Source organism: Crinia signifera, chromosome 2 (genome assembly GCF_055691185.1).
Source record: "Crinia signifera chromosome 2, ASM5569118v1, whole genome shotgun sequence".
In the NCBI taxonomy this organism is placed as follows: Eukaryota; Metazoa; Chordata; class Amphibia; order Anura; family Myobatrachidae; genus Crinia; species Crinia signifera.
This window is the reverse complement of record NC_139218.1, coordinates 43,117,363-43,143,099: the sequence shown is the minus strand read 5'-3', so window position 1 is coordinate 43,143,099 and position 25,737 is coordinate 43,117,363. Positions and strand designations below refer to the sequence as shown.

Genomic DNA, 25,737 nt, shown 5'->3' with positions numbered 1-25,737 from the left:
GTCATCGGGGGTGGGGGTAGGCAGTGTTGGAGCCGCCAGCGCTGCCTCCTCCATAGTGTGAATGGGATCCGGGTCGCTCGACCAAGGTTACCCGTTCACATTCCATCTTGACCCGGGTCAGAGTAGTGTTCAACCCAGGGTTGAAATACCGGGTTGCAAAACCTGGGGTGGCATAACGACCTAACAATAACCTGGGTTGAGTGTGCAATCTGAAAGGGGTATTCACAAATAAGACACCACACAAAAAGGACCTTATTCTAATGTTTCTCAAATGGGCAAAACCCCTGTTGCACTGCAGATAACAGATAACATGTGAAAGTTAGATTTGGGTGGGGTGTGTTCAAACTGAAACCTAGATTACAGTGTAAAAATAAAGCAGCCAGTATTTACCCTGCACAGAAACAAAAAACTCAGGGGAGGGACCTGAGCCCCGATATGTTATGTAACAAAATGCAAGACGAAAAAATAAATATCAAACCTCAGATAGCAGCCTGTCCGTTAAGCGAGTCATGTACAGACATATAAAATAGGCCTGATGGTAATACAGATTTCTGCTGATTTCAGGATGACTCAGGCAAGTTGTTATTAGAGCGACTGCTTCTGAAATGCGTTCACAGGCAATGAGGTATCTCACGCGCAATTCAAAGAACAGCTGATTCTCAGACTTCAAGTATTTATCAACTAGAAGAGAGGGGAAAAGAAATAGTGTGTGATACATTAGTATCTGCCCCTTTTGGTTATTTCTTATTCTTCCAAATGTAGAAGTCTGCAATATGCAAATACCAGATGTTTGATATAAACATAAACAGGTTAAACATATCTATATAGACGAATACATAAATATACACACAAATGCTGCATATGGCATTTTTCGATAAAACCAAAAAATATTCACACACAAGTGTCAAAATTAAATCTGCAAGTACCTAAGGTAACGCTGTGTAAAGCTCATTATTAAGTACACATTTTGGACCTTATTCCGGTCCATTTGCAGTGTCCTGTTCATTCGCATGGGGCCAATGTTTTCTCAATGCGCATTTCTGCACCTGTGCATGCAGACACGGCGGACAGATTGCACATTGCGTCTGGTGGGCAGCAGCCAGGGGTACTCGCTAATTGGGAACGCCCAGCATCGCCTGGTGAAGTGGGAAGGCAGATGACATCACCAGATGTCAGCTGCCCGCCCACTTCCTTCAGAATGTGCACGTACATCTAAGGTAGCTCTGAGCAACCACACGTTCCACATCATTCAATGGTCGGCGACCATCGAATGATGTGGGTGTTCCCCGGCAGGCTGAGAATGGATGTTTGTGTAAAACATCCACTCAAGGCCAGTGCGTGAGAACACACGCTGCAAATGGGTGGCGAGCAGGCCACCATTCGCACGGGTTTGGTGGACTTGTAAGGCTGCGAATTATACTGGTCCCAAGTCATCGCAGCTGCCGCGTAGTCCAGGACTTACTTGGTGGCTGCAATGAAAACAGGCACATCCTGGCTGGTACCGGACATCACACAGCTTCCCTTAACAGCCTTAGGCACGCCTGAGTTTTCTTAGATGCGCCCAGCGGTTTCCACTCAACGGCCTGCTACCATTCAATCATCTTGCGAATGGCTAGCCCTGGTCATGCCTGCGCATTGCGGATCTTGCACATGTCTACTGAAAATCGTCCGCTGTGCAAATCTGCAGCGGTGCGGTCTGAATCAGGCCCACTATTTTAAACCACATTGAAACCCATTAACCCCTAGACAAGGACCTGGGATAAGTTGGGTCATGTGCTATACAGGTCTTGGGACCACTACCCTGGTCATTCCTATGGTTTTCGGCTGTGGCCTGAAAGGGTTTTCCCGGGTTATGTTGCAGGGAGCCCATAAAGCACCTTTTAAACCTAACACAGGTCTAGCAACCCGAATCACCCCCTTCACAGCCAGCAAATACGGCTCGGATCTGGGAACTGCTCACTTCATGCTCGGTGTCGCAGACCCATCACATAACCTGGGGACTGACCCTTTCCCAGCGACACACGACCCAGGGGGTTCATTAATGATCTGCATTTTTGCTTGCAGAATGTGCAGAACCGGCTGTATTAAATCCTGTGGTAAAAGCAGCAATTGTGTATTTCCAATCAGCTACTGTATGTAGCAAATAATCTCTATACAATGGTTCAATGGCAGCAAAGATACCAGTCTGCGTTTCTCGTGGCTTATAGATGAAACAGAGGCATTTTTAGGCCAAAAGAAAGGACACTTACCAATATCTTGGGGTTCTGATTTTCCCTTGAGTACAGCTTGTAATACCAGATTCTCCCAAGGGCCTCCATCCTTAATAACACAAACAACCAACCTTAGGTCTGTATTGTCATATCGGATTAAGAGGTCATGGCATTCCTGAAAAATTACATTATGGTCAATGAATGAGTTTGCTGTAATCTGCGGTGAACGTTAACAGTAATGAAACACTAGTTTCATATCAGTTCATTCTTATGAATACAGGTTAGAATTATTTCTTCCTAAAACATTTGTTTATTTTCATAATCCTATTTCTTATGGTGCATTTGTGTTTGTCCCTGAATAGGATACTAAATTGTAACTGCTCCCACTAATAGCATTTAAATGCCACTAATAAAGAGAAAGATTGTCCAAAGTGTAGATTTACTAAGAGGCGGCATATGCAAACAGTCAGTTCATGGCGGCTTTGTCCTCAAAATTGAAAGTGGTCCTATTTAACGGACATTAAAAACACCTCCCTGGGCAGTGTCATGTTTACCATTCTTCCTCATAGCGCTGAGGTCATGGGCTCGATTACCACCATGGCGCTAACTGTGCGGAGGTGGTATATTCTCCCCGTGCTTGCGTGGGTTTACTCCGGTTTCCTCCCACACGCCAAAAATATACTGGTAGGTTAATTGGCTCCCAACAAATGAACACTGGAATGAATGTAGTGTGTGTGTGTGTGTGTGTGTGTGTGTGTGTGTGTGTGTGTGTGTACACATGTGGAAGGGAATATAGACTGTAAAGGTGCCCACACACTAGAACGATTTTTGGGCCGATTGGCCGATTTTCGATAAATCGGCCGATATTTACCGATAATCGGTCGAAAATCGGCCGATGCTCGCTCCCGTGGATCTTTTGCTAAATCTTCTGATCTTACGTGCTGCACAAAAGATCAGAAGATTTACCAAAAGATCCATAGGAACGCATACGGGATCTTAAGAAAAATCTTTGGTAAAGATGTGCGCTTGGCTGAAATCCTTTGTCCAGATCGGACAAAAGATTTGAAGGCTAATTTATGCGCACATCTTATGATCGCAGATCTTTCTAGTGTGTGGGCACCTTAAGCTCCACTGGGGCAGGGACTGATGTGATTGTTCAACTATTCTCTGTAAAGCGCTGTGGAACATGCATTCGCTATATAAATAATAATTAAAAGCAGTGTAAAGCTAGCCCTAACTGAACATGCCAATTTCTCTCTTTACAATACTGTCTGAACACTTTATGCAAAATATGTATATTATGAATAAAAACCACCACAAGTACCTGCACAGAGCCAAGAATGTCTTTTAAAGGGGCTTCGTAGAATTCATCTTTTCCAAAAAACAGCAGCAGCTCAAACAAACTCCTGTAGCAAAGCAGATGTGCATTATACCACGGAATGATACACTATATTGGAGAGCTCACACATAGTAGCTGTTGCCTTATATTTCTTACAATAAACGATCTACAGCTTTTAAAATGACTGGTTACAAAATACTAACAGTGATGCAAAATGACTATATAGCCTTAGAACTGGCAACCTCTGGCAAATAACACAAGAAAGTGATAGGAACTATTCACATCATATATGCAATGTTATCCAATTAACAAAATGTTGAGTAAATACATTCTTTACAATTAGACTTTTCGAGGAAGAGTGGCTGTATGTTGGGTATCATGTTCTTCTCTGACATTAAAGCCTATTCCTGGCACAGAGACACTAAATAATACATCTCTCAGTATGTCTTGTGTAACATGTAGAGTTCCTACTGATAGTGGGCACAGGACTACAGTGTGGGGCAGGAGAGAGGACACTGGAGGCCTAAACATACATGAATGGCACTGTAGGCAGGAGGTGTGGCCTAAATGTGCTGCCTGACTGGATGACTGCTGCTCTGGCCTGATCAGGGGCCACATTTACATACCATTCTTTGCAGATTTATAACAGAGACCTAGTTCTCTCTATCCATCACACTAGAACGATTTTTTGGCCGATTTCCGATAAATCGTCCGATGTTTACCGATAATCGGTCGAAAATCGGCCGATTTTTGTCCGATGCGCACTCCCATGGATCTTTTGATAAATCTTCTGATCTTACCTGCTGCATGAAAGATCAGAAGATTTACCAAAAGATCCATAGGAACGCACACGGGATCTTAAGAAAAATCTTTGGTAAAGATGTGCGCTTGCCTGAAATCTTTTGTCCAGCACAGGCAAAAGATTTGAAGGCTAATTTATGCGCACATCTTATGATCGCAGATCTTTCTAGTGTGTGGGCACCTTTAGATTGGGAGATGGGAACGGAGGTTAGATGTAGCTAGTTGTAGTTTTTATCTACATCGTATACAGTGCACTATTACCACATACTGTAGCATCACAGAAGCAACAGCTTGCTAGCCCCATTATCTAATTAGCAGCAGTCTCCTCAAGTGCATAAACTGTATGAAAAACCATTACAAAAACAGTAAGGGATAAAGAATGCAACAAATCAAACATTCCTTTGATCATTGCCATTAATATATGCCACCATCACCTTATTATAGCTCACCTTCCCAGTCACATGGTGCTCATACACTTGTGTGATTGGATGCAATTCGATATCGCGCTTCGATCTGCATACAATCATGTGATAAATCACATGCCCCACGTGACCTGAAATATGGTCATGGAATGAGGGCAGGGCTATCTGGGGAAATATAAACACCACAGATCGCACTCGTGATAAATGGAATGCGTTAAACACCCCACCTTCGATCGCACATGAGATTCGATAAATATTATGTGCAGCACATAATACCTTGAGATGCGATATTCGACTAATGTGCCCGTGCATCGCGTCGGGTGACACACGCGATTGTCCTGTTATACAATTTGTCACTGCAATACATCAAAATCAAACGTGTATACCTGTGATCTCACAAGTGTATGGGCACCAATACTCTGAGGATATTCAGAACTACAGAAGTAAACCAACAAGTCACAAATCTACACTTTTGCTTGAAGTATAAACTTAAAACTAGTTTCCTTCTATATGCACACACACACACACACACACACACACACACACACACACACACACACACGGAAATTTACTAAGATGGGAGTTCTACAGTATTTGAGATGGGCTGTTGCTATGGGCAACAGAGACTTTGGGCAACGGCGCTAAAAAAAAAAATAGATTCTGATTGGTTGCCTATAGCAACATCCCATGAGAAATAGAACTCCCATGTTAGTAAATTTCTCGCACAGAGTGGGCCTAATTCAGACCTGATTTCAGGGCACATTTTGTTTGCAAATGGACAAAACCATGTGCACTGCAGGTGGGGCAAATGTAACATGTGCAGAGAGAGTTAGATTTGGGTGAGTAAATTTGCTTCTGTGCAGGGTAAATACTGACTGCTTTATTTTTACACTGCAATTTAGATTTCAGTTTCAAGACACCCCACCCAAATCTAACTCTGAACAGGTCCCATCTGCCCCACCTGCAGTGCAACACGCGAGATCTAATGAAGTGCAAAAATGATCTGGCAACAAACCGATGCGGATACCTCGGCCGTCAGATTAACCATTTTAAACTTATTAACTTTCACACCCATAACCTAGTTACATTATTTAGGATAACAAGGAATAACAAAGGGAGAAAGAAAAACACAAATATGTTAAATGTAAAAAAGTGTACTTACAAAGCTAGTCTACTCAAAACATACTGTATGTGCTCACTTTCAGCTTGGAAAGACACACTTGCCGACGTGAAGCAACACAAAGCCGTCTGGAGTACTTGAAGCTGAGGCAATGGGACTTGCCACCGTGTGGTATACTCCTCAACCACCTGGTGGAGACAAGAAAACAGGATTGTAAGCAAAGTGCTAGAAGAGGAGGCTCATAGGTACACAGCTACCTGCTCAGTCTGTAATGTCATATTGTTACTATACCAGGCAGCATCCGAGTTCCATCCAGTACTGGTTAACATAAAAAAATCATTTTTACAACAGTGCAAAATTATATATATATCCACTTTAAGGGTTGATATATGTAATGCGTTTATTTAGAAATGTAATATGTGTTTACACAAGCATTAAACAAACATGTGTAATAGTGGGTACAAACTTTGAAATTTACACTATTTTCCTAATTGATTTTTCCTTATAGAAGCAAAATTAAATCGGAGTCGATTGGGCATCAAATTGTTTTTCCACATTCCATGCAGATTCGATCCCAATGCGTGTAAATCAAACAGAAGGCAAGACTATAGTGCAGTGATGGCTAACCTTGACAGTCCAGCTGTTGTTGAACTACACACCCCAGCATCAGTTTTAGTATAGCCAAATAGCAAAACTGTAGCAGAGCATGCTGGGATGTGTAGCTCAACAACAGCTGGGGTGTCAAGGTTAGCCATCACTGATATAGTGTAAATTGAGAAGGAGATTGAGAAGGAGTAGAATAATGGAATAGGCCAAATCTAATCTAGATAGAAATCTCACCGTGTGTACCCACTATTACAATTCAGAAATGTATCTTTGCCTGACATAAGCAAATGCCAGTTTGTACACATCTTAAAAGTGCATAAAATATAAGCATATTGCAGCCACTAAAATGGACATGCTGTATTTCATATTGTGGAAGGGAGCAAAGCATATCAAGCGGTGCTACTATACTGGCAAACACAATGGGGGGAATTTAATAGAGTCGGAAAGAGATTTGGTAAGAAATCTCCAGGTTTTTTTTTTTTGTTTTTTTTTAAGCGGCAATCATTTACACTGCAAAACCAGTTTGATTATACAGTGTAAATGATTGCCGCTTTAAAAAAAAACCTGGAGATTTCTTACCAATTCTCTCACTTTGTGAATCTCTCACCCTATTAAATTTCACCCAGTGTCACAGAAAACACATCATTACAGCATGCATTCGTTTTCACACATTTGTAGATATTTTCAGAACATATTATTGTGAACAAGACTTTAAAAACAATAATCAAAGCCCTGTTTAACTTCTGAAAATGCAAATCCTAAATATTCGAGGAAGTGATTGCCACTATGCAATAACAAAAAACAAACAAACAAAAAAACCTTATATGCAAATGATGAAATATTTGTTCATTCCAAAGTTGTATAAAGCAAAGTAAATACTTAGGGGGGGTATTCAATCCTGGTCGTAAACTGCCAAACTGTTGAGTTGACTTGGTTTCCTTTTGCTCGCCTGTCAATTCTTAACTCGACAATCAAGTTTTCCACCTAGTCACAGTTTGAAACTTTCATAATGCCTCCTGTAGAGTTTGGACCAATGTTGCGTAAAATAGTTATTCCTAAATCGCCTTCCCACCTAGACAGTTTCTATATAAATCCCTGTTCTATATGGCTTGGCGCCATTATGTCTAACTGCAGAGCTGTAATAGGAGCTGGGGGGGGGGGGGGACCAAAACCAGGACCTGGAGAGGTCAAAGAATATAAATAATCAAAATATTGATGTACAAACACTGCTCCCGACAGAAAAAAAATGTCTAATTCAAATTGTCATCGTAATCATGACTAAAAACTGTCTAAACCAACTTGACAACTTCACATACAATAGGTTCATGCCATTTTTCTAAGCTCTAACTCGACAAAATGGTAAAAAAAAGTTGAGGAACACACATTTCGGCTGTCGATAGAAACTTAAACAAAAAACTGTTGAGATGGATTCGACAGTCGGAAAAACAGAACAATGAATAGGTGAACGCATTGATAAGTAGTATGTTGTGTATTAATGTGAGTGATGTTTACTGTTAAACACAGCTAACACATATTATACTGTTCAGTTACACAGATGTCTAGAATTGGTGCCCTGGTTGTGCTCACGACTCCAAGGTACTTGACAACTCTGATTTGTTCCACATTGCAGAGGAGAATCAACACGGCTGGTTGTTCCCTAGAGAGGTAACTATGTGTATTGTTTTCTTATGCAAAATCTCCTATATATTTGGCTACATCTGTCACTCAAAGTGGGTGTCTGTGTCTATAACGCTCTGTTCCTGGACTTTCCTCTTAATGTGTGATTGCCTTCATCTGTGCTGAACACCTTTCTGAGAAATTAACCTGTTTAAAACAGGTGATGGCAATCATACATTAAGGGGAAGTCTAGAAACAGAGCATTGTGTCCCTCCTGGAGAGGGTCATGTTGGGAGGTATGTGACAGAAAACCAGCCCAGTGAGCCCACAGACAGTGCCAGACACCCACTGCCTTCCCATGTTGCCCAGCACTGCTACTCCACAGCCACCAGGTGAGCGCCCCCCTCCCGCGATTTGCGGCAAAACCTCCCCCCCCGCGCGCCCCCCCTCCCGCGATTCGCAGCAAAAACACCTGCTCCCCCGCGACCCCCCCTACCGCGATTCGCAGCAAAAACACCCCCGCGACCCCCCCTCCCGCGATTCGCAGCAAAAACACCCCCGCGACCCCCCCTCCCGCGATTCGCTGCAAAAAGAACCCCCCCACGACCCCGCCCGCAATTCGCGGCATAACCACCACCCCGCGACCCCCCCCTCCCGCGAATCGCGGCAAACCCTCCCCCGTGACCCCCCCCCCCCCGATTCGCAGAAAAAACACCCCCCCCCCGCGACCTCCCTCCCGCGATTCGCGGCAAAAAGAACCCCCCCCCGCGACCCCTCCTTGCACGATTGGCAGGACCCCCCCTGCGACCCCCCTCCCGCGATTCGCGGCACCCCCCCCGCAATTCGCAGCAGCCCCAGGATTAAGTGGCACATGCAAAACACTGACATGGCTATGGTCGACAATGAAAAAGGTTGACATGAGTTTTTGAAGATTTATTTTTAATTTTTTTAATTTTTTCATATTCATTGTCATGTGTCGACATGGACACCAATGAAGTGGCACACTTATGTCAACATTTACATGTGTTGACCTTTCTGTGTTGATTTTTTCTTGTGGCGATTCGCGTCACACCCCCCGCAACCCCCCCTCCCGCGATTCGCGGCACCCCCCGTGACCCCCCACCTCCCGCAATTCGCGGCAACCCCCCACCGGAACCCCTGTGAACCCCGCCCTCCCGCGATTCGCGGCACCCACCCCCGCGACCCCCCCTCCCGCAATTCGCGGCACCCCCCGTGATTCGCGGCAGCTCCAGAATTAAATTGCACATGGAAAACACTGACATGGCTATGGTCGACAATGAAAAAGGTTGACATGAGTTTTTGAAGTTTTTTTTTCATTTTTTGAATATTTTCATATTCATTCTCATGTGTCGACATGGACACCAATGAAGTGCCACACTTATGTCAACATTTACATGTGTTGACCTTTCTGTGTTGATTTTTTCTTGTGGCGATTTGCGTCACACCCCCCCCCACCCCCCCGCAACCCCCACTCCCGCGATTCACGGCACACACACACCCCCCGCGATTCTCGGCACCCCACCCCGTGACCCCCCCTCCCGTGATTCACGGCACACCCCCCGCGACCCCACCTACCATGATTCGCCGCAACCCCCGCCCCCGTAACCCCCCTCCCGCGATTTGCGGCAACCCACCCCGCGACCCCCCTCCCGCGATTCTCTGCAATCCCTCCCGCGATTCGCAGCATCCACCCCCCCACAACCCCCCCCCCTCCTGCAATTCGCGGTACCCCCCGCGACCCCCCCTCCTGCAATTCGCGGCACCCTCCGCGACCCCCCCTCCCGCGATTCGCGGACACCTAAGTTGCAATACAGGGCATCTTTCATACAATTCTAACCATATTTCTCATATACAAACGTTCACAAATTAAGGGGGCGCAGCCCCTTACGACGGTGTGAAGAGCGCCCGTAGGGCGCGATGAATCACCTAGTATAAATACAATAGCTTGCAATTGTGGTACAGGTTTGGACTATTAGGTTTGGTAGCAGGGGAGGTGTTAAACTCACACCTTCTATAGCTGTTGTTTATTTATTCTATCTTTGCGATGTTGGTGTACACTGTGGCGTCCTTCACTGTCCCAGGGATCCATTTCCTTATCTCTTCCCCTCTCACTGCCAGCAACTCACATACCTCCTACTCCTTCAATATGCCATTCTGTCTTTTCTGCAGCACAATTGTGCCATCAGATGCCAGCGCCAGTACCCCACCTGCTCAATCAGGGGGAACCTGCCACTCAGCCAATCGGCGCTGTTAAGCGCGACCAGTTTCTAAAAACCCAGCTGCGTCAAATCCGGCAAAGTCCCGGTAATTCAGCCCTAGATCGACCCATTCAGACAGAAAAAGGTAGAATTATGCTCACCGATAATTCCTTTTCTTCCTAGAGATCCCATGGCAGCCAAGACCTTGGGATTTCATCCCTCTCCCTTCAGATAGACAGGCTGTTTTTTTCTAGGACCTCCCCCTTCCTGCATAAATGGGTGCACCTCCCCTCTCTCCTTGTCTTTTTGAGTGTCTCCTTAGCTCTTGGTCCTGGAAAAAAACCACAAGGGGAGGGCAAACTAATGGCTGCCATGGGATCTCTAGGAAGAAAAGGAATTATCGGTGAGCATAATTCTACCTTTCTTCTACGATCCCCATGGCAGCCAAGACCTTGGGATAATACCAAAGCAGAAAAAAGGGGGGGGACACATAAGTGCTGAATAATAATTTTTTATTCGTTCATGGTGCTATGGAGAACCTTTTCCCCAAAGTTTGATCGTGACACATTCAGTGCGTAATGCCTGGAAAACGTGTGTATCGACTTCCAGGTTGCTGCATTGCAGATATCCTTCACCGACGCCTGTGCCTTCCTTGCCCATGAGGTCGCCATGGCCCGAGTAGAGTGTGCCTTTATGATACCTGGAACTTCTTGTCCTTCTTGTTTGTAGACAAACGAAATGAGCTCGCGGATCCACCTCGACATGGTCTGCTTTGAGGGGGACAACCCCTTCTTTGCCCCGTCTGTGATTATGAATAAGTTCTTTGATTTTCTTATCTCCTTGACTCGATCCATGTAGATCGTGATACTTCTCACTAAGTCAAGGGTATGCCATTCTTCTTCTATTTCTCCCTTTGGTTCAGGGTAGAAAGCTGGAAGAGTTATCTCCTGGTTGAGATGGAAGGTACTTACTACCTTAGGTAGGAAATCGGGATGTGTGCGTAACACCACTCTGTCCGGAAATATTCTTAAGTAAGGCTCTTCAGTGTAAAGAGCTTGTAGCTCACTGATCCTTCTAGCGGAAGTGACCGCCACTAGGAACAATATTTTCCAGTTCATATACTTCATATGTACTTCTTGTAAGGGCTCAAATGGGTCTTTTGTCAAAGCTTTCAATATCATATTGAGGTCCCAGGGAGCTACTAACGACCTTACTGCCGGGCGTAGTCTCTGGACTGCATTGCAGAACTTTCTTATCAGGTCCTCTTCAGCCAGTTTTTTATTGAGTAGGACGCTGAGAGCTGAAATTTGAACTTTCAATGTGGATGTCGCTAAACCTGCATCGAAGCCTAAGTACAGAAACTGCAGAACCTGGGCTGTGGATGACTGTTCTATGTCAATAGCCGACCCTTTCCAACGAATAAAGGCTTGCCAAACTCGGTAATATGCCAACGATGAGACTTCTTTCCTGGCCTTTAATAGTAGACTGACCACTTGGTCCGACAGTCCTCTGCTTTTTAGTAGCCCCCTCTCAATTTCCATGCCTTCAGAGATAATTTTTCTGGATTTTGAAACAGAACTGGACCTTGGTGCAGTAGGTTCGGTATGCTCGGCAGAGTCAGGGGTTCCTGAATGGCTAACTTCAGGACTGTGGAGAACCATGACCTTCTCGGCCAAAATGGCAGGATCACAATGACTGTTACCTGATCCTCTATAATCTTTTTCAGCACCCTGTGAATCAGTGGGAAGGGGGGAAAAACATACCCCAGGCGAAAGTTCCAAGGAACTGAGAGAGCGTCTACTGCAGATGTCTGCTGATGATAATATCTGGAATAGAATATCTCTACCTTTTTGTTGGAGCTCGATGCCATTAGATCTATGTCTGGCTTCCCCAATTTTGCAGTTATGTGTTGGAATACCTTTGCGTCCAACTCCCATTCTCCTGGTGATATTGTGCTTCTGCTCAGGAAATCTGCCAACATGTTGTCTTTCCCTGGAACGAAGACTGCGGTCAGTGAGAGAACATTTTCTTCTGCCCACTTCATTATCTTTGAGATGACTGACATGAGGTCCCTGCTTCTTGTCCCGCCTTGGTGATTCAAATGTGAGACCACTGTGAGGTTGTCTGAGAAAACCCTCAAATGTTTTCCTTGCATTTCCCGGTAGAAGTGCATTATCGTTCTCCAAACCGCTTCCGTCTCTCTCCAGTTGGAAGATTTGAGACTCTCTGCCCTTGTCCATATCCCTTGGGTTGTTTGATGCTCCATGTGAGCACCCCAGCCCGACGAACTGGCATCGGTTGTAACCACTAGGAATTGAGGAAGGGAAAGAGACACCGCTCTCCTCTCCATTTCTGCTTCTTTCCACCACCTGAGCGACTCTTTTACTTTCAGTGACAGTTTTATATTTGTTTCTAGAGCTGTTCTTGCTTTGATATACGGAAGAATGGCCCATTGGAGGGTTCTGAGCCTCCAGTGAGCCCAAGGCACTGTCCCTATGGAAGACATCATCATACCCAGCATCTTTAGACATGTTCTTAGCGGTACATGACTTGATTGTATCAGCTCTTTGGCATTCTGTCTTATCCTTTGACATCTCTCTTCTGACAGTTTGACTTCGAATTTTTTGGAGTCTATTATCAGCCCTAAGAATTGAATGGACCTTGATGGCTGCATCTGGCTCTTTTGGAAGTTTATTATCCAACCGTGCTCTTCTAGTGATGTAATCACTATTGCTAGATCTTCCTTGATCTTTCTTTCCGATGATGCCGCGATTAGTAGATCGTCCAGGTACGGCCAAATACGAATATTCATTCTCAGGGCTGCTATCAAAGTGATCAGGACTTTCGTGAAGACTCGAGGCGACGTTGCCAATCCGAAAGGAAGGCATGTGAACTGGAAATGTTGTTTCATTACACAGAATCTTAGAAACCTCCTGTCTTGATGTCTGACTGGGATGTGGTAATATGCATCCTTTAAGTCCAGTGAGACCATAAAGTCTCCCATCTCGACCCCTGCTAGTATCGATTTCTGCGTCTCCATCCTGAATTTTTTTACATTCACGTAAGAGTTCAATTTCTTTAGGTCCAGGATGGTACGATATCCTCCTGTACCCTTTTTTACCAGAAAGAGATTCGAGTAGAAGCCTTTCTTCTCCTGCTGTTCTTCTACTGGTTCTATAGCTTTGATGCGTAACAGTTGGGATATAATTTTCCTTAATTCTTTCTTTTCTAATTGATCTTTTGGTTCTCTTGATATCCAAAAACGATCCTTTTTTGGAGTATGTAGGAATTCTATCGCGTATCCATTTTGCAGAATCTTCAGTACCCATCTGTCCTGAATGGTATTTTCCCAAATCCTCGAGAACTGGAACAGACGAGCTCCTACCCAGGGACCACTGTGATTGTCATTGCCTGGGCCCTCCCCTGAAGTTCTGCCGAAAGGACTGCTTGGAAGACTGAAAGGAACCTCTTTGACTATATGGTCTTCCTGGTCTGTAGCCTCTTGCTGCTCTATATTGAAGCTTTGCTGGATTCTGGAACTGAAATTTATTTCTTTTCTCCTGAGGCAATCTGAGAGATTTCCCGCCTGTGATCCTATGTATTAACGCATCTAGTTTTGAACCAAATAGCTGTGATCCCTCGAAAGGAAGAGAGACTAATCTATTTTTTGAGTGTGCATCTGCTGACCATGATCTTAGCCATAATGCTCTTCTTGCTGACACACCTGCCGCCATTGATCTTGCCGCGAACGAAACTGTATCCAGTGATGCCTCACAAATGAAATCTATGGCTTTCTGCATCATTTCTAGATTCTTAAGTAAGTACTGCTTGGAGATCTTGTCTTCAATATCACTATGTAGTGACGCACCCCACAATCTCAAAGCTCTGGCTACTGAGGCCACCGATACTCCTGCTTTTAGCGACACAGCCGCCGAAAAATGTAGTTTTCGGAAGGAACCCTCCATTCTTCTGTCCATGGGGTCCTTGAATGAGGCCCCGTCTTCCAGCGGGATTGTTGTTCTTGAGGTTAGTTCGGCCACCGCCGCGTCCACCTTTGGCAGCTCACACCACTTTAGAAAAATGTCGTCCTTTACTGGGTACATACGGTCTACTCTAGATAATTTACCTTGCCTTTTCTCAATATTGGACCACTCCTTAGATATCAGGTCTTTCATTACTTTGTGGACCGGAAAGTTACGGCCTTTTTTAGATCTGTCTTCGAATAAGATATCTTCTCCTTCTACTGGTGTGACTGACTCCTTAATATTCATGGTTTTATATATGGCTTTAAGTATATTTTCCACATTATCAAAATTAAAGACTCTTGTCTCCTCTTTAATTTCTCCTTCCTCTGCAGATGTATTCTCAATTTCTTCTAATAACTCTTCTGATGAGGCTCCTTCGTCACTGAACCCTGCTTGGTCCCTTGACCTTTTACTGCCCTGGGAATCTATAAACTCTTCTTTTGAGACAAAAGATCTTTTCATCCAATCCATTAAGTCTTGTAATATTTTGGGTTGGTCAGACACAGGTTTAGGTTTAATTTCACATTTTTGACACAGATTCTTTCCTTCAGTTGAAGAAAATATTACATCACAGGCCATGCAGGTCATATTCAGGTGCTTCTTTTTTGCAACTTTCTTTTTTCGGATAGTAGCTGATTCTTTAACAGGCACACTATAAAAACAAAAAATATTCTATCACTGCCTTTTGAAAAACAAACACACTAGCCTGCTTTTGTCAAAAACCATACTAGAGCTTACCTCACAGGGGCACTATCAGGCCTAGGGGGGGGAAGGCGTATCCATGTTCTAAATCTGCAGCAGTACACCTGCATGATTTTAATATATATATTAATACGTATCAATCCATTCCTGAGCGAATATAATCATATTCAATTTCCAAATCATTTATGAAGTAACCAGCTTCAATACCTTATCCTCCAGACAACGATAGCTTGCAGGCACGCACTCAGCTTCCTCTCAGCAGCAGCAGAATAGATCTGTAACAGCGCCATCTTCACTTGCTGCACCCAGAATATATAGCCCTTTTACAGCTGTAAGCACTTGCTTGTCATTAGCTATTGCCGCCCAGCGCGATCGCTACCACAGTGTATTCTGGTAGCTGTAGTTTACACTAGGGCGTTCGCGCTTGTTTGCGCATTGCATTATGGGCACTGTAGTCCTCTGCCAGGGATTTTCTGTGCTCCGGCGGCCATCTTGCGGAATCCACCGCATGGGATTATGGGACCTGTAGTTTTCCGGCGTCCGCCGCTGGCGTCCCGGAAGTCTGTGTACTGGACACAGAACTTCTTTCTCCCCGCTCACGCATGCTGTAATCAGCCTCCTCTTGCGTGCGGCCAGCATGGAGCTCCCTCCGAAGGCTTCCATTTACCTCTGGGACCCTGGCTCCAATTACCTGAACAGACTCCGTTTTTCAGGCACACTTTCAGGTCAGTTTATGGGCAGGAACCTTGTCAGGTCACACTCCCATGTCGCTCACTTCCCCCAGAGTGAACCCTGTGTTTGAGGCAAGCTCCTAGAAAAATAAAACAACCTACTCTGCCTAGTCTAACTGTATAACTAGGAGACAGGAAAAAAAGACAAGGAGAGAGGGGAGGTGCACCCATTTATGCAGGAAGGGGGAGGTCCTAGAAAAAAACAGCCTGTCTATCTGAAGGGAGAGGGATGAAATCCCAAGGTCTTGGCTGCCATGGGGATCGTAGAAGAAATGTCCGTACTATTGCCAGAAAACTAACGAGTGGTTTTGTCTGACTGAAAGTGGTATTAGTGACATATTACAGCACAGCACAAGAACGCCATTGTTTCAAGGTCTTTATTTAAAACTTAGGGACAAGCCCAGCACCCACATTTATGGCACCCACATTTATGACATCGGCAGGCCCGCCCCACCACATTCAAAATGCCTCTTGTCCCCCAGCACCCTGCCCTCCTGTGATGCTGGAGGGAACACTATCCTTTATGGTACTTGTGTAATAGCACGGAGCCCGATTTTACTACGTATGCAAACGTAGTAAAATCGCATTGCATGCCGTTATGGTATGCCATGCGATTTAGACGCTTACAATGGCATTTAATGTAGTATACCATTAAATGACATATAATGTCATTTTTTAAAGACCCCCCAGTATCAACGTGATCTAGAAGCATGGCAAGCGCAGTGAGCCCCGTGAGGGGCGGCGGTACGCGTCCGTCCAACCTTTCATACCCTCACTATCCACGTCGGCGTGGAGTTGATTTTATATAGTGTGGCGAGCGCAGCGAGCCACCAAACCCGAAGCGTGGCAAGCACCGCGAGGGGCCGCGTATTGTTACATGTATTATGCGTGCGCTTGCCTCGCTGCGCTCGCCACACTATATAAAATCAACTCCACATCAACGTGGATAGTGGGGGTATGAAAAGGTCGGACGGATGCGTACCGCTGCGCTCGACACGCTTCGGGATGACGTGGATAGTGGGGGGGGGGGGCAAAATAAATTACAAGATATGTCATTTAATGGTATATGACAGTGGTTCCCAACCTGGGGTACTCTGAAGGCAAGTTGGGGGTACTTGAAAATAATATTGGTAATGGTGGAAGATGAAAAAGTATTTTGATGGCAGAAGAAGAGGACCCATTGCTATTGAGAAGAACCACGTTGTGTCACTTATGGTTCTGTCTTCAGCATCATCAGCGTCTCATTGTGCTTTTGCCTGACCAGCAATCCAATGGGAGCTACCAGTGCTGCCCGCAGACATCAGCAATCTGCCCTGCGCTGACACAGGTGGAGGAAGCAGCGGCATTAATCCTACAGGTGTAAGTGGGAACCCTGGAGACAATACACAACCAGCGGCCAGACACGGAAGGGCACGATTCCTGTCCGCTACTTCTTAATATAAGGACATGCCCAAGGATACGCATACCGCTCACTTCCTCTCCACTCCTAAGTGCTGTCTATATTTTAAATTGAGAGGAGGGGTACTCATCAATGTAAAGCCTAATAAAGGGGTATGGGAGAAAAAAAAGGTTGGGAACCACTGGTATAGGACATTAACTAATATTATTATATGTTCCATCAGAACCGATATCTCATCGCATGCGATGCAATTTTTCATCACACCCTATCTTTTTAAATGGATTCACTGACACGGAGCAGTGAATACATTATATAGGAAAATTGCATCTACAATATGGTATGCAATGCGATTTCACTACCGTGAATAGCCCTCTACGCAGAGTAGTGGGCGCCGTGATAATACACAAGTACCTCCTTTATTTATAGGGTGCCACAAGGGATTACCAGCACCCAATTACAGAGTACATAAATGAATAAGCAAAACAGTGACATACAGTAGAGGACGAGTACAGGGCACATAAACATAGCAGCATAAGCAGATGACAATGAAAGAAGTATCAGCGTGGCAGAAAACCGCAAGATTTGGTGCCTTTAAAGTGGGTTAAGAGAAGGAAAAGTACATTAGGCAAGAGGGCCCTGCTCGCGAGTGGGTCGACAATGTCTAGTTTGACAGTCAGTAGGTAGACCACTAATGGTCGACAGTGGCTATGTCAACACATGAAAATGGTCTACATACCATATGTCAACACCTTTTTTTCTTCTTCAATTTTTGGGGTGTCTGTGTTGACGTGGATTCCGAATAAGTGTACCGCTGCGCTCGCCATGCTTCGGGTATGGTGCTTTGCTGCGCTCGGCACACTATTATATTCTCAGTCTACGCCCACCTGGATAGTAAAGTATGGACCAAGTCTGTCTACACCAAAAAACATACCAAACTCGTGTCAACCTTTTGAGTATCAACCATGTCCACATTGACCTTAAGCTTGTGTTGACCTTCTGTCAACCATTCCCAGGTGTGGACCTAGTCACTGTAGACCTAGTAATTGTTGACGTAGACATTGTCGCCCCAGGGACAGTACACCAGTCGTGAGAGCTTACATTTTGAAGGGATGGGTAATATTACACAATATTTTTAATCATCTTGAACATTATTTATTTATTTATTATTTATGGTACTTGTATACCTTCACGGCTCCCATCTCATGCCATCGCATGCCATATGTAGTGGCATGCGATGCGATTTTTCCGGGGTTTTTTATGCATTTGTTATAAAAATTGCATGCCATGCGATGCGATTTTGATCACAAATGCATCCAAATGCATTTAAATTAGTAGCAAACATGTTAAATGCACCCCAAATGTCTTTTTTTCACACTGTACCACCCCCACTATCAACGCGAACCCGAAGCGTGGGGAGGCGCAGCGAGCCCGCGAGGGGCGGCGGTACGCGTCCTACGACCTTTTCATACCCCCACTATCCACGTCGGCGTGGAGTTGAGAATAGAAAGTGCGGCGAGCGCAGCGAGGAGACGCGGATACCTTCACAGGTATCCGTGTCCCCTAGCGGGATTCACAGCTATCCATGTCCGCTCGCCACACTTTCTATTCTCAACTCCATGCTGACGTGGATAGTGGGGGTATGAAAAGGTCGTAGGACGCGTACCGCTGCGCTCGCCACGCTTCGGGTTGGCGTTCATAGTGGGGGTGGTACAGTGACAAATGCCCTTTGGGGTGCATTTAACATGATTTTAACACGTCAATGATTTCTGTGAAAAATGCCATCGCATGCGATGCCCATCGTGGGAGCCGTGATACTACACAAGTACCTTATTTATTAACAGTTTCTTATATAGCGCACACAGATTCCGCAGCGCTTTACAGAGTATAGTTATGAGCAAAAACACATAACAAATTACAGCACAAGACAGTTTAGGACAAGTACATGGTTAATATGGATAGTTGCATCAGGGGACAGGACACTGAAGCAATCATCAGGGTGGCAGAGGTTTATATATTCTAAGAAAGGCACATGAGGAGAGAGGGCCCTGCTCGTGAGAGCTTACATTCTAAAGGACATAAAACAAAGGTAGTGTACATTGGACCATCAGAAAGCAAAGCCGTCACTATCTCACTTAATAAAGTTTGGATTTTGGAATATTTCAGATTTTTGGATATGAGCCTCAACCTGTATGAGCGAATAGATGTATTCAGGAAGCTTCATTTTCCAGGGCAGTGTCAGAAGATGACCACCATTGTGCAGAATTAGGTCAACCAATAGTTGCGGGTTCTGGTAAGACATGCCTTATCAGTAGCAGTCAACTTTGTGCTATTGTAAACAACCAAACGCAAAATGGGTAAATACTAACTAACCACTTCAACAAAGAATAGTAAAGGTAGAGCACTAAAACCCACACAATCCAAAAGGAAAAACTCAAAGGGAAACATTGGGGCAGATGTATTAAGCTTTACCAAGAGATAAATCCAAGGGTGATAAGGAGAGATTAACATCCAGCCAATCACCTGCTAACTGCCATGTTACAGCCTGTGTTTGAAAAAAGTCAGTGAGGAGCTGATTGGCTGGACGTTTATCTCTCCTTATCACCCTTGCATTTATCTCTTGTTAAGGCTTAATACATCTGCCCCAGAGTATCACTCAGAGAAACAACAAGGTCAACAACATTTAAAGAGGGTTTGGCACCATGAACCTATTATTGAATAATCTTAGAAGAACACGGACTGGCAAGAGGTATTAAGGCAATCCATACACAACTCACATTAATAATTGTGATCGCTACAAATAGAGAGGATTTAGTTTAAACCACCTATACAAAGTGGGCGAGTCAATTGTTTAACCTCTCCCCGCTGGGCATCTATACTAATCGGCATCTGTCAGAGATTTTCATTTGTTGCCAATTAGCAATTTATGTAATTGACAACTCCTGGTTTAAGCGCGCAAAACAGCTAAACCCATCTAAGGTTCTCATTTGGGTGCCCGACCTACAGGAGGCTGCGAGAAAAAAAAGGATGCCGTGATAATTGAATAGTGCCAAAAGATGCCCGTTACTATAGACACCAAGCAGGGGATGCAAGAAGCAACTCAATTGTTCCCAAAATGTGTGTTTAATAGGCATTTTATTTACAGGAGCAGGGATATATTTGAATGAATAAAAGAGCTCTATAAATAGTGATGCACTATATGTAGACGCTAAATGAGTAGTGGTCTACTGGGCAGTGCAGGGTACACCCAGGTGAGGCAGGTATACTGGGCAGTGCAGGCTACACCCAGGTGAGGGGCAGGTATACTGGGCGGTGCAGGCTACACCCCGGTATGGGGCAGGTATACTGGGCGGTGCAGGCTACACCCAGGTGAGGGGCAGGTATACTGGGCGGTGCAGTGCACACCCAGGTGAGGGGCAGGTATACTGGACAGTGTAGGCTACACCCAGGTGAGGGGCAGGTATACTGGACGGTGCAGGGTACACCCAGGTGAGGCAGGTATACTGGGCAGTGCAGGCTACACCCAGGTGAGGCAGGTATACTGGGCGGTGCAGGCTACACCCAGGTGAGGCAGGTATACTGGGCGGTGCAGGCTACACCCCGGTATGGGGCAGGTATACTGGGCGGTGCAGGCTACACCCAGGTGAGGGGCAGGTATACTGGGCGGTGCAGTGCACACCCAGGTGAGGGGCAGGTATACTGGGCGGTGCAGTGCACACCCAGGTGAGGGGCAGGTATACTGGGCGGTGCAGGCTACACCCAGGTGAGGGGCAGGTATACTGGGCGGTGCAGGCTACACCCAGGCGAGGGGCAGGTATACTGGGCGGTGCAGGATACACCCAAGTGAGAGGCAGGTATACTGGGCGGTGCAGTGCACACCCAGGTGAGAGGCAGGTCTACTGGACAGTGCAGCGCACACTCAGGTGAGAGGCAGGTATGCTGGGTGGCGCAGCGCACACCCAGGTGAGAGGCAGGTATGCTGGGTGGTGCAGGATACACCCAAGTGAGAGGCAGGTCTACTGTGCGGTGCAGGGTACACCCAAGTGAGAGGCAGGTCTACTGTGCGGTGCAGGGTACACCCAAGTGAGAGGCAGGTATAGTGGGCAGTGCAGGGTACACCCAGGTGAGAGGCAGGTATAGTGGGCAGTGCAGGGTACACCCAGGTGAGAGGCAGGTATAGTGGGCGGTGCAGGGTACACCCAGGTGAGGGGCAGGTATGCTGGGCAGTGCAGGCTACACCCAGGTTAGGGGCAGGTATACTGGGTAGTGCAGGCTACACCCAGGTTAGGGGCAGGTATGCTGGGCAGTGCAGGCTACACCCAGGTGAAAGGCAGGTATAGTGGGCAGTGCAGGGTACACCCAGGTGAGAGGCAGGTATACTGGGCAGTGCAGGGTACACCCAGGTTAGGGACAGGTATGCTGGGCAGTGCAGGGTACACCCAGGTGAAAGGCAGGTATAGTGGGCAGTGCTGGGTACACCCAGGTGAGAGGCAGGTATACTGGGCAGTGCAGGGTACACCACGATGTGGGGCAGGTATGCTGGCAGTGCAGGGTACACCCAGATGTGGGGCAGGTATACCGAGCAGTGTGTTATGTGCTCAGGTGAGGGGCAGGGCCAGAGCAGTACGGCATTTGGAAGCCTCAGGCCACAGACCGTAATTGCCCCGACAGACATTTCCCTTTGCTCACACAGACCCTCACCTCACAGAAGCGGCGGCAGTACTCCTGGCTCCTCAACGCACCCACTCCCAGTCCACCCAGCTCCTCCTCGGCTATGGCTTCTAGCTCCTCCACCAGCCTCTCCGACTCCTGATCACTCTCGTCTTCCGCCATGCTGCTGTCCCCGACCTGCGCGTACAGCAACGCCGGGCAACCGCCCCCTCCTCTTCCTGCACCGCCCATGCCACAACGCTATTGGTCGAGAGAGAACTCAATCAAGTGAATGGGGCGTTGCTGGTGTTGGTGGAATTTCAATGCTAATCACCCATTGGACGTTTCCTATATCCGTCAACAGTCTGTCTCTGGGATAGTTGACGTTTCAGCCTGGGCGCCGGGGATTGGCTGAGACTGCAGTTGTCAGCAACAGCTTTTAGACTGGTCTGTCATACAGGGAGTGGGCGGGGCGGCGGCTGCTGTGCTGCTAATTATCTCAGTGCGGGGATGGCCTTTGGTGTGTAAACTATCGAAGCGTGCGAATCTGAGTTACCATCGATTATCACCATCCGAGACAATGTAGGCCATCGATGGTTGAGAAACATCAATTGGATTGGAGATGGCCAGCCTTATGTTAGTGACGGTGTGTGTACCCTGTGCTACACACACACACACACACACACACACACACCCCACCCTTTTTAGAAGTGCGAGATGTTGCCCATAGCAACCAATCAGAAAACCGCTCACCTTAGTAAATGTACTCCTACTACCTGTGACTATAGTGTGACAGGGAGCTGGGGTACTTGTGTATTATCACGGCGCCCACTACGCTATTTGCGTAGAGGGCTATTCACGGTAGTGAAATCGCATCGCATGCCATATTGTATGGCATGTGATGCGATTTTTCTATCTAATGTATTCACTGCTCCATACCTCCCAACTTTCGCAGATCAGCAGGCGGGACGCTGCTGCTGCGCGTCGGAGGCGCGCCGAAATTTTCGGGGGCGTGGCCTAATTTGGGGGCGTGGCATATACTCGCGGCTCTTCCGCGAGGCCACGCCCCCATTTTGCCGCTATGGGGGCATGACCCAGAGGCTCTGTGAGCCTCTAGCCATGCCATCAGCCCCCTGGCTGCGGGAATAGACGCTGTGCGCATGCGCACAGCGTTTATTCCCCGCTGCTTAGCATCTGACGGGGGGACTCCCAACAGCCCCCCCACACTGCGGGACACTGCCGCCCGCAGGTGGGACAGCGGGACAGGCCCTGACAATCGGGACTGTTGGGAGGTATGCTTCTCTGTGTCAGTGAATCCATTAAAAAGATAGGATGCGATAAAAAATCACATTGCATGCCATTATTGTATGCCATGCGATGCGATGGTGTGCGGTTAAAAATTGCACCATTATGGCATACGATGCGATGAGATATCGGTTCTGATGGAACCTAGAATAATGCCATTTAATGGTAAAATGACATATAATGTAATTTATTTTGGAACCCCCCCACTATCCACGTCATCCCGAAGCGTGGCGAGCGCAGTGAGCCCCACGAGGGACGGCGGTACGTGTCCGACTGACCTTTTCATACCCCCACTATCCACGTCGGCGTGGAGTTGATTGTATATAGTGTGGCGAGCCACCGAGCCCTAAGCGTGGGGAGCGGAGGCGCAATACATGTAAAGGAGCCCACACACGCACCGTTGCCGGCGGTGCGATGCTGTACGATGGGGTGCGCGCTCCCGCGGCACCTCATCGTACAGTACAAAAAGTATGTGCTGCACATACTTTTTGTACTAGCTTTTTCTAGCATAGCATCGCATCGCATGCACATCGTATGCACAAGGCATACGATGCAATGCTATGTGTGCTAGTTAAGCCCACAACGCACGCCGGGATCGGTGCGTGTGTAGGCTCCATAACATAATACATGTCCCCTCGGGGGGCACGCTGCGCTCGCCACGCTGCGCTCGCCACGCTTCGGGCTCTGTGTCTCGCTGTGCTCGCCACACTATATAAAATCAACTCCACGCCAACGTGGATAGTCAGGGTTTGAAAAGGTCGGTCAGACGCGTACCGCCGCCCCTCGCTGGGCTCGCTGCGCTCGTCACGCTTCGGGATCATGTCGATACTGGAGGGGGCATTAATAAATCACATATGTCATTTAATGCTATATATAAGCATCAAAATCGCATCACATCGCATGCCATACCATAATGGCATGCAATGCGATGCGATTTCACTATATTTGCGTACGTAGTAAATTCAGGCGCCGTGATAATACACAAGTACCGGGAGCTGTAATTGCCAGAATGTAGAGTTATTGTACTTGCTGCTGTTTTTATGGCTATTTTTGTTAATGATTTTTTTCCCTTGTGTATGAGCTCATGTTTTGCTGAACGATTTATCCAGACTAGGAATACTGAACATTTGTCAACCTGCAGTACCTGTGGTGGATGCTGTCGGGGCGTCCCTGCACCCTGCAGTGCTGGAGCGGGCAGGGGTGTCCGTGCCGCGGGGGTACCTGCAGCGCTGTCACTGTATAAAGCTGCTGGCGGCAGTGGGGTCCCTGCAGTGAATAGAGAATAACTAGAGCTATGCCAATCAGCCAATCAGCGTGCGGCAAGTCGTTTCAAACCCAGAAGCGCTTCCCGCGCCGTTGCACGCATAGCGCTAGTTATTCTCTATTCACTGCAGGGACTCCGCTGCCGCCAGCAGCTTTATACAGTGACAGCGCCGCAGGTACCCCCGCCCGCTCCAGCACTGCAGGGACGCTGACAGCTATATGCTGGGGGTGAGGGGCGAACTGCCGCCCTACAGGTGCCGGCGCCCTAGGCAAATGCCTAGAGCTGCCTAGTGGTGCTGCCGGCCCTGCCTGTCATGCCGTAGCTTGTCCTAAGGCAAGCTACGGGAGGACAGAAACCTCCCATGGAGCAGAGGGCCATAGATCTGGTCTCCTTGCCCAATAAACAGCCTTTCTAGTTGCACCATAAGAACCCAGTATTGCAAATACTCATCTAAGTCGGGTGCCTATCTATATTCATTGTTACATCTGTTAAAGGGACAGGAGTGGATGTTATCTGGGGTGTAACAATTTCTGGGGTGTTTCTGGGGTGTACTGGGGCATAGTGGGGATATTTGTCATGGTATCCGGACTCGTGATAAATTTACTCTAGGTCGACAGTCATAAGGTCAACAGTCAAAAGGTTGACAGGGTCAAAAGGTTGGCAGTTAAAAGGTTGACAGTGTCAAAAGGTCGAAAGTTAAAAGGTTGACAGGGTCCAAAGGGCTACAGCCAATAGGTTGACAGGGTCAATAGGTCGACAGCCAAAAGGTTGACATGGTGAAAAGGTCAACATGGAAAAGGTCAACATGCATTTTTGTAACAAAATTTTGACCCAACATATGTCCACTACGGTGTGGAGGGAGAATATAATAGTGTGCCGAGCGCAGCGTTGTACGGAGAGGAAGCATGGCGAGCCATGCAAGGTGACGCAGTACACTTAGAAAATGTCCATGTCGACCTATGTCGACATAGACACCCAAAAAACACGTAAAACGCATGTCGACCTTTTGAACCCTGTCGACCTTTTGACCCTGCAGACCTTTTGACCCTGCAGATCTTTTGACCCTGCAGACCTTTTGACCCTGTCGACCATTAGTGGTCGACCATATGACTGTAGACCTAGACATTGTATTTGTACACCATAACCATTTGTGATAATGATATTCCGGGGACTATGGTAATGAGTTGTTTGTCTGCTAGATTGAGATTTTGGGGTCTGTGTTCAAGTGTGAAAGTTGGGGTATTAATGGGTCAGATGTATTAAGCCTGGAGAAGAGATAAACTGAAGATAAGTGAAAGGAGATAAAGCACCTGCCAATCAACTCCCAACT

At 46.7% G+C, this 25,737-nt stretch overlaps 1 protein-coding gene across 1 annotated transcript in view; it reads right to left on the bottom strand.

Annotated features, from left to right (window-relative positions):
• Positions 1-22,107, bottom strand: part of ZNF654 (zinc finger protein 654) — a 36,667-nt gene extending 14,560 nt beyond the window's left edge. The window contains exons 1-5 of the mRNA XM_083171932.1: positions 21,890-22,107; positions 5,935-6,080; positions 3,535-3,616; positions 2,250-2,385; positions 479-681 (exon numbers count right to left, since the gene is read on the bottom strand). Of these exons, the coding sequence (XP_083028058.1) occupies positions 479-681; positions 2,250-2,385; positions 3,535-3,616; positions 5,935-6,080; positions 21,890-22,090 (768 nt within the window). The 5' untranslated portion in view covers positions 22,091-22,107. The remainder of the gene's footprint in view (positions 1-478; positions 682-2,249; positions 2,386-3,534; positions 3,617-5,934; positions 6,081-21,889) is intronic.
• Between the last annotated feature and the right edge of the window lie 3,630 nt (positions 22,108-25,737).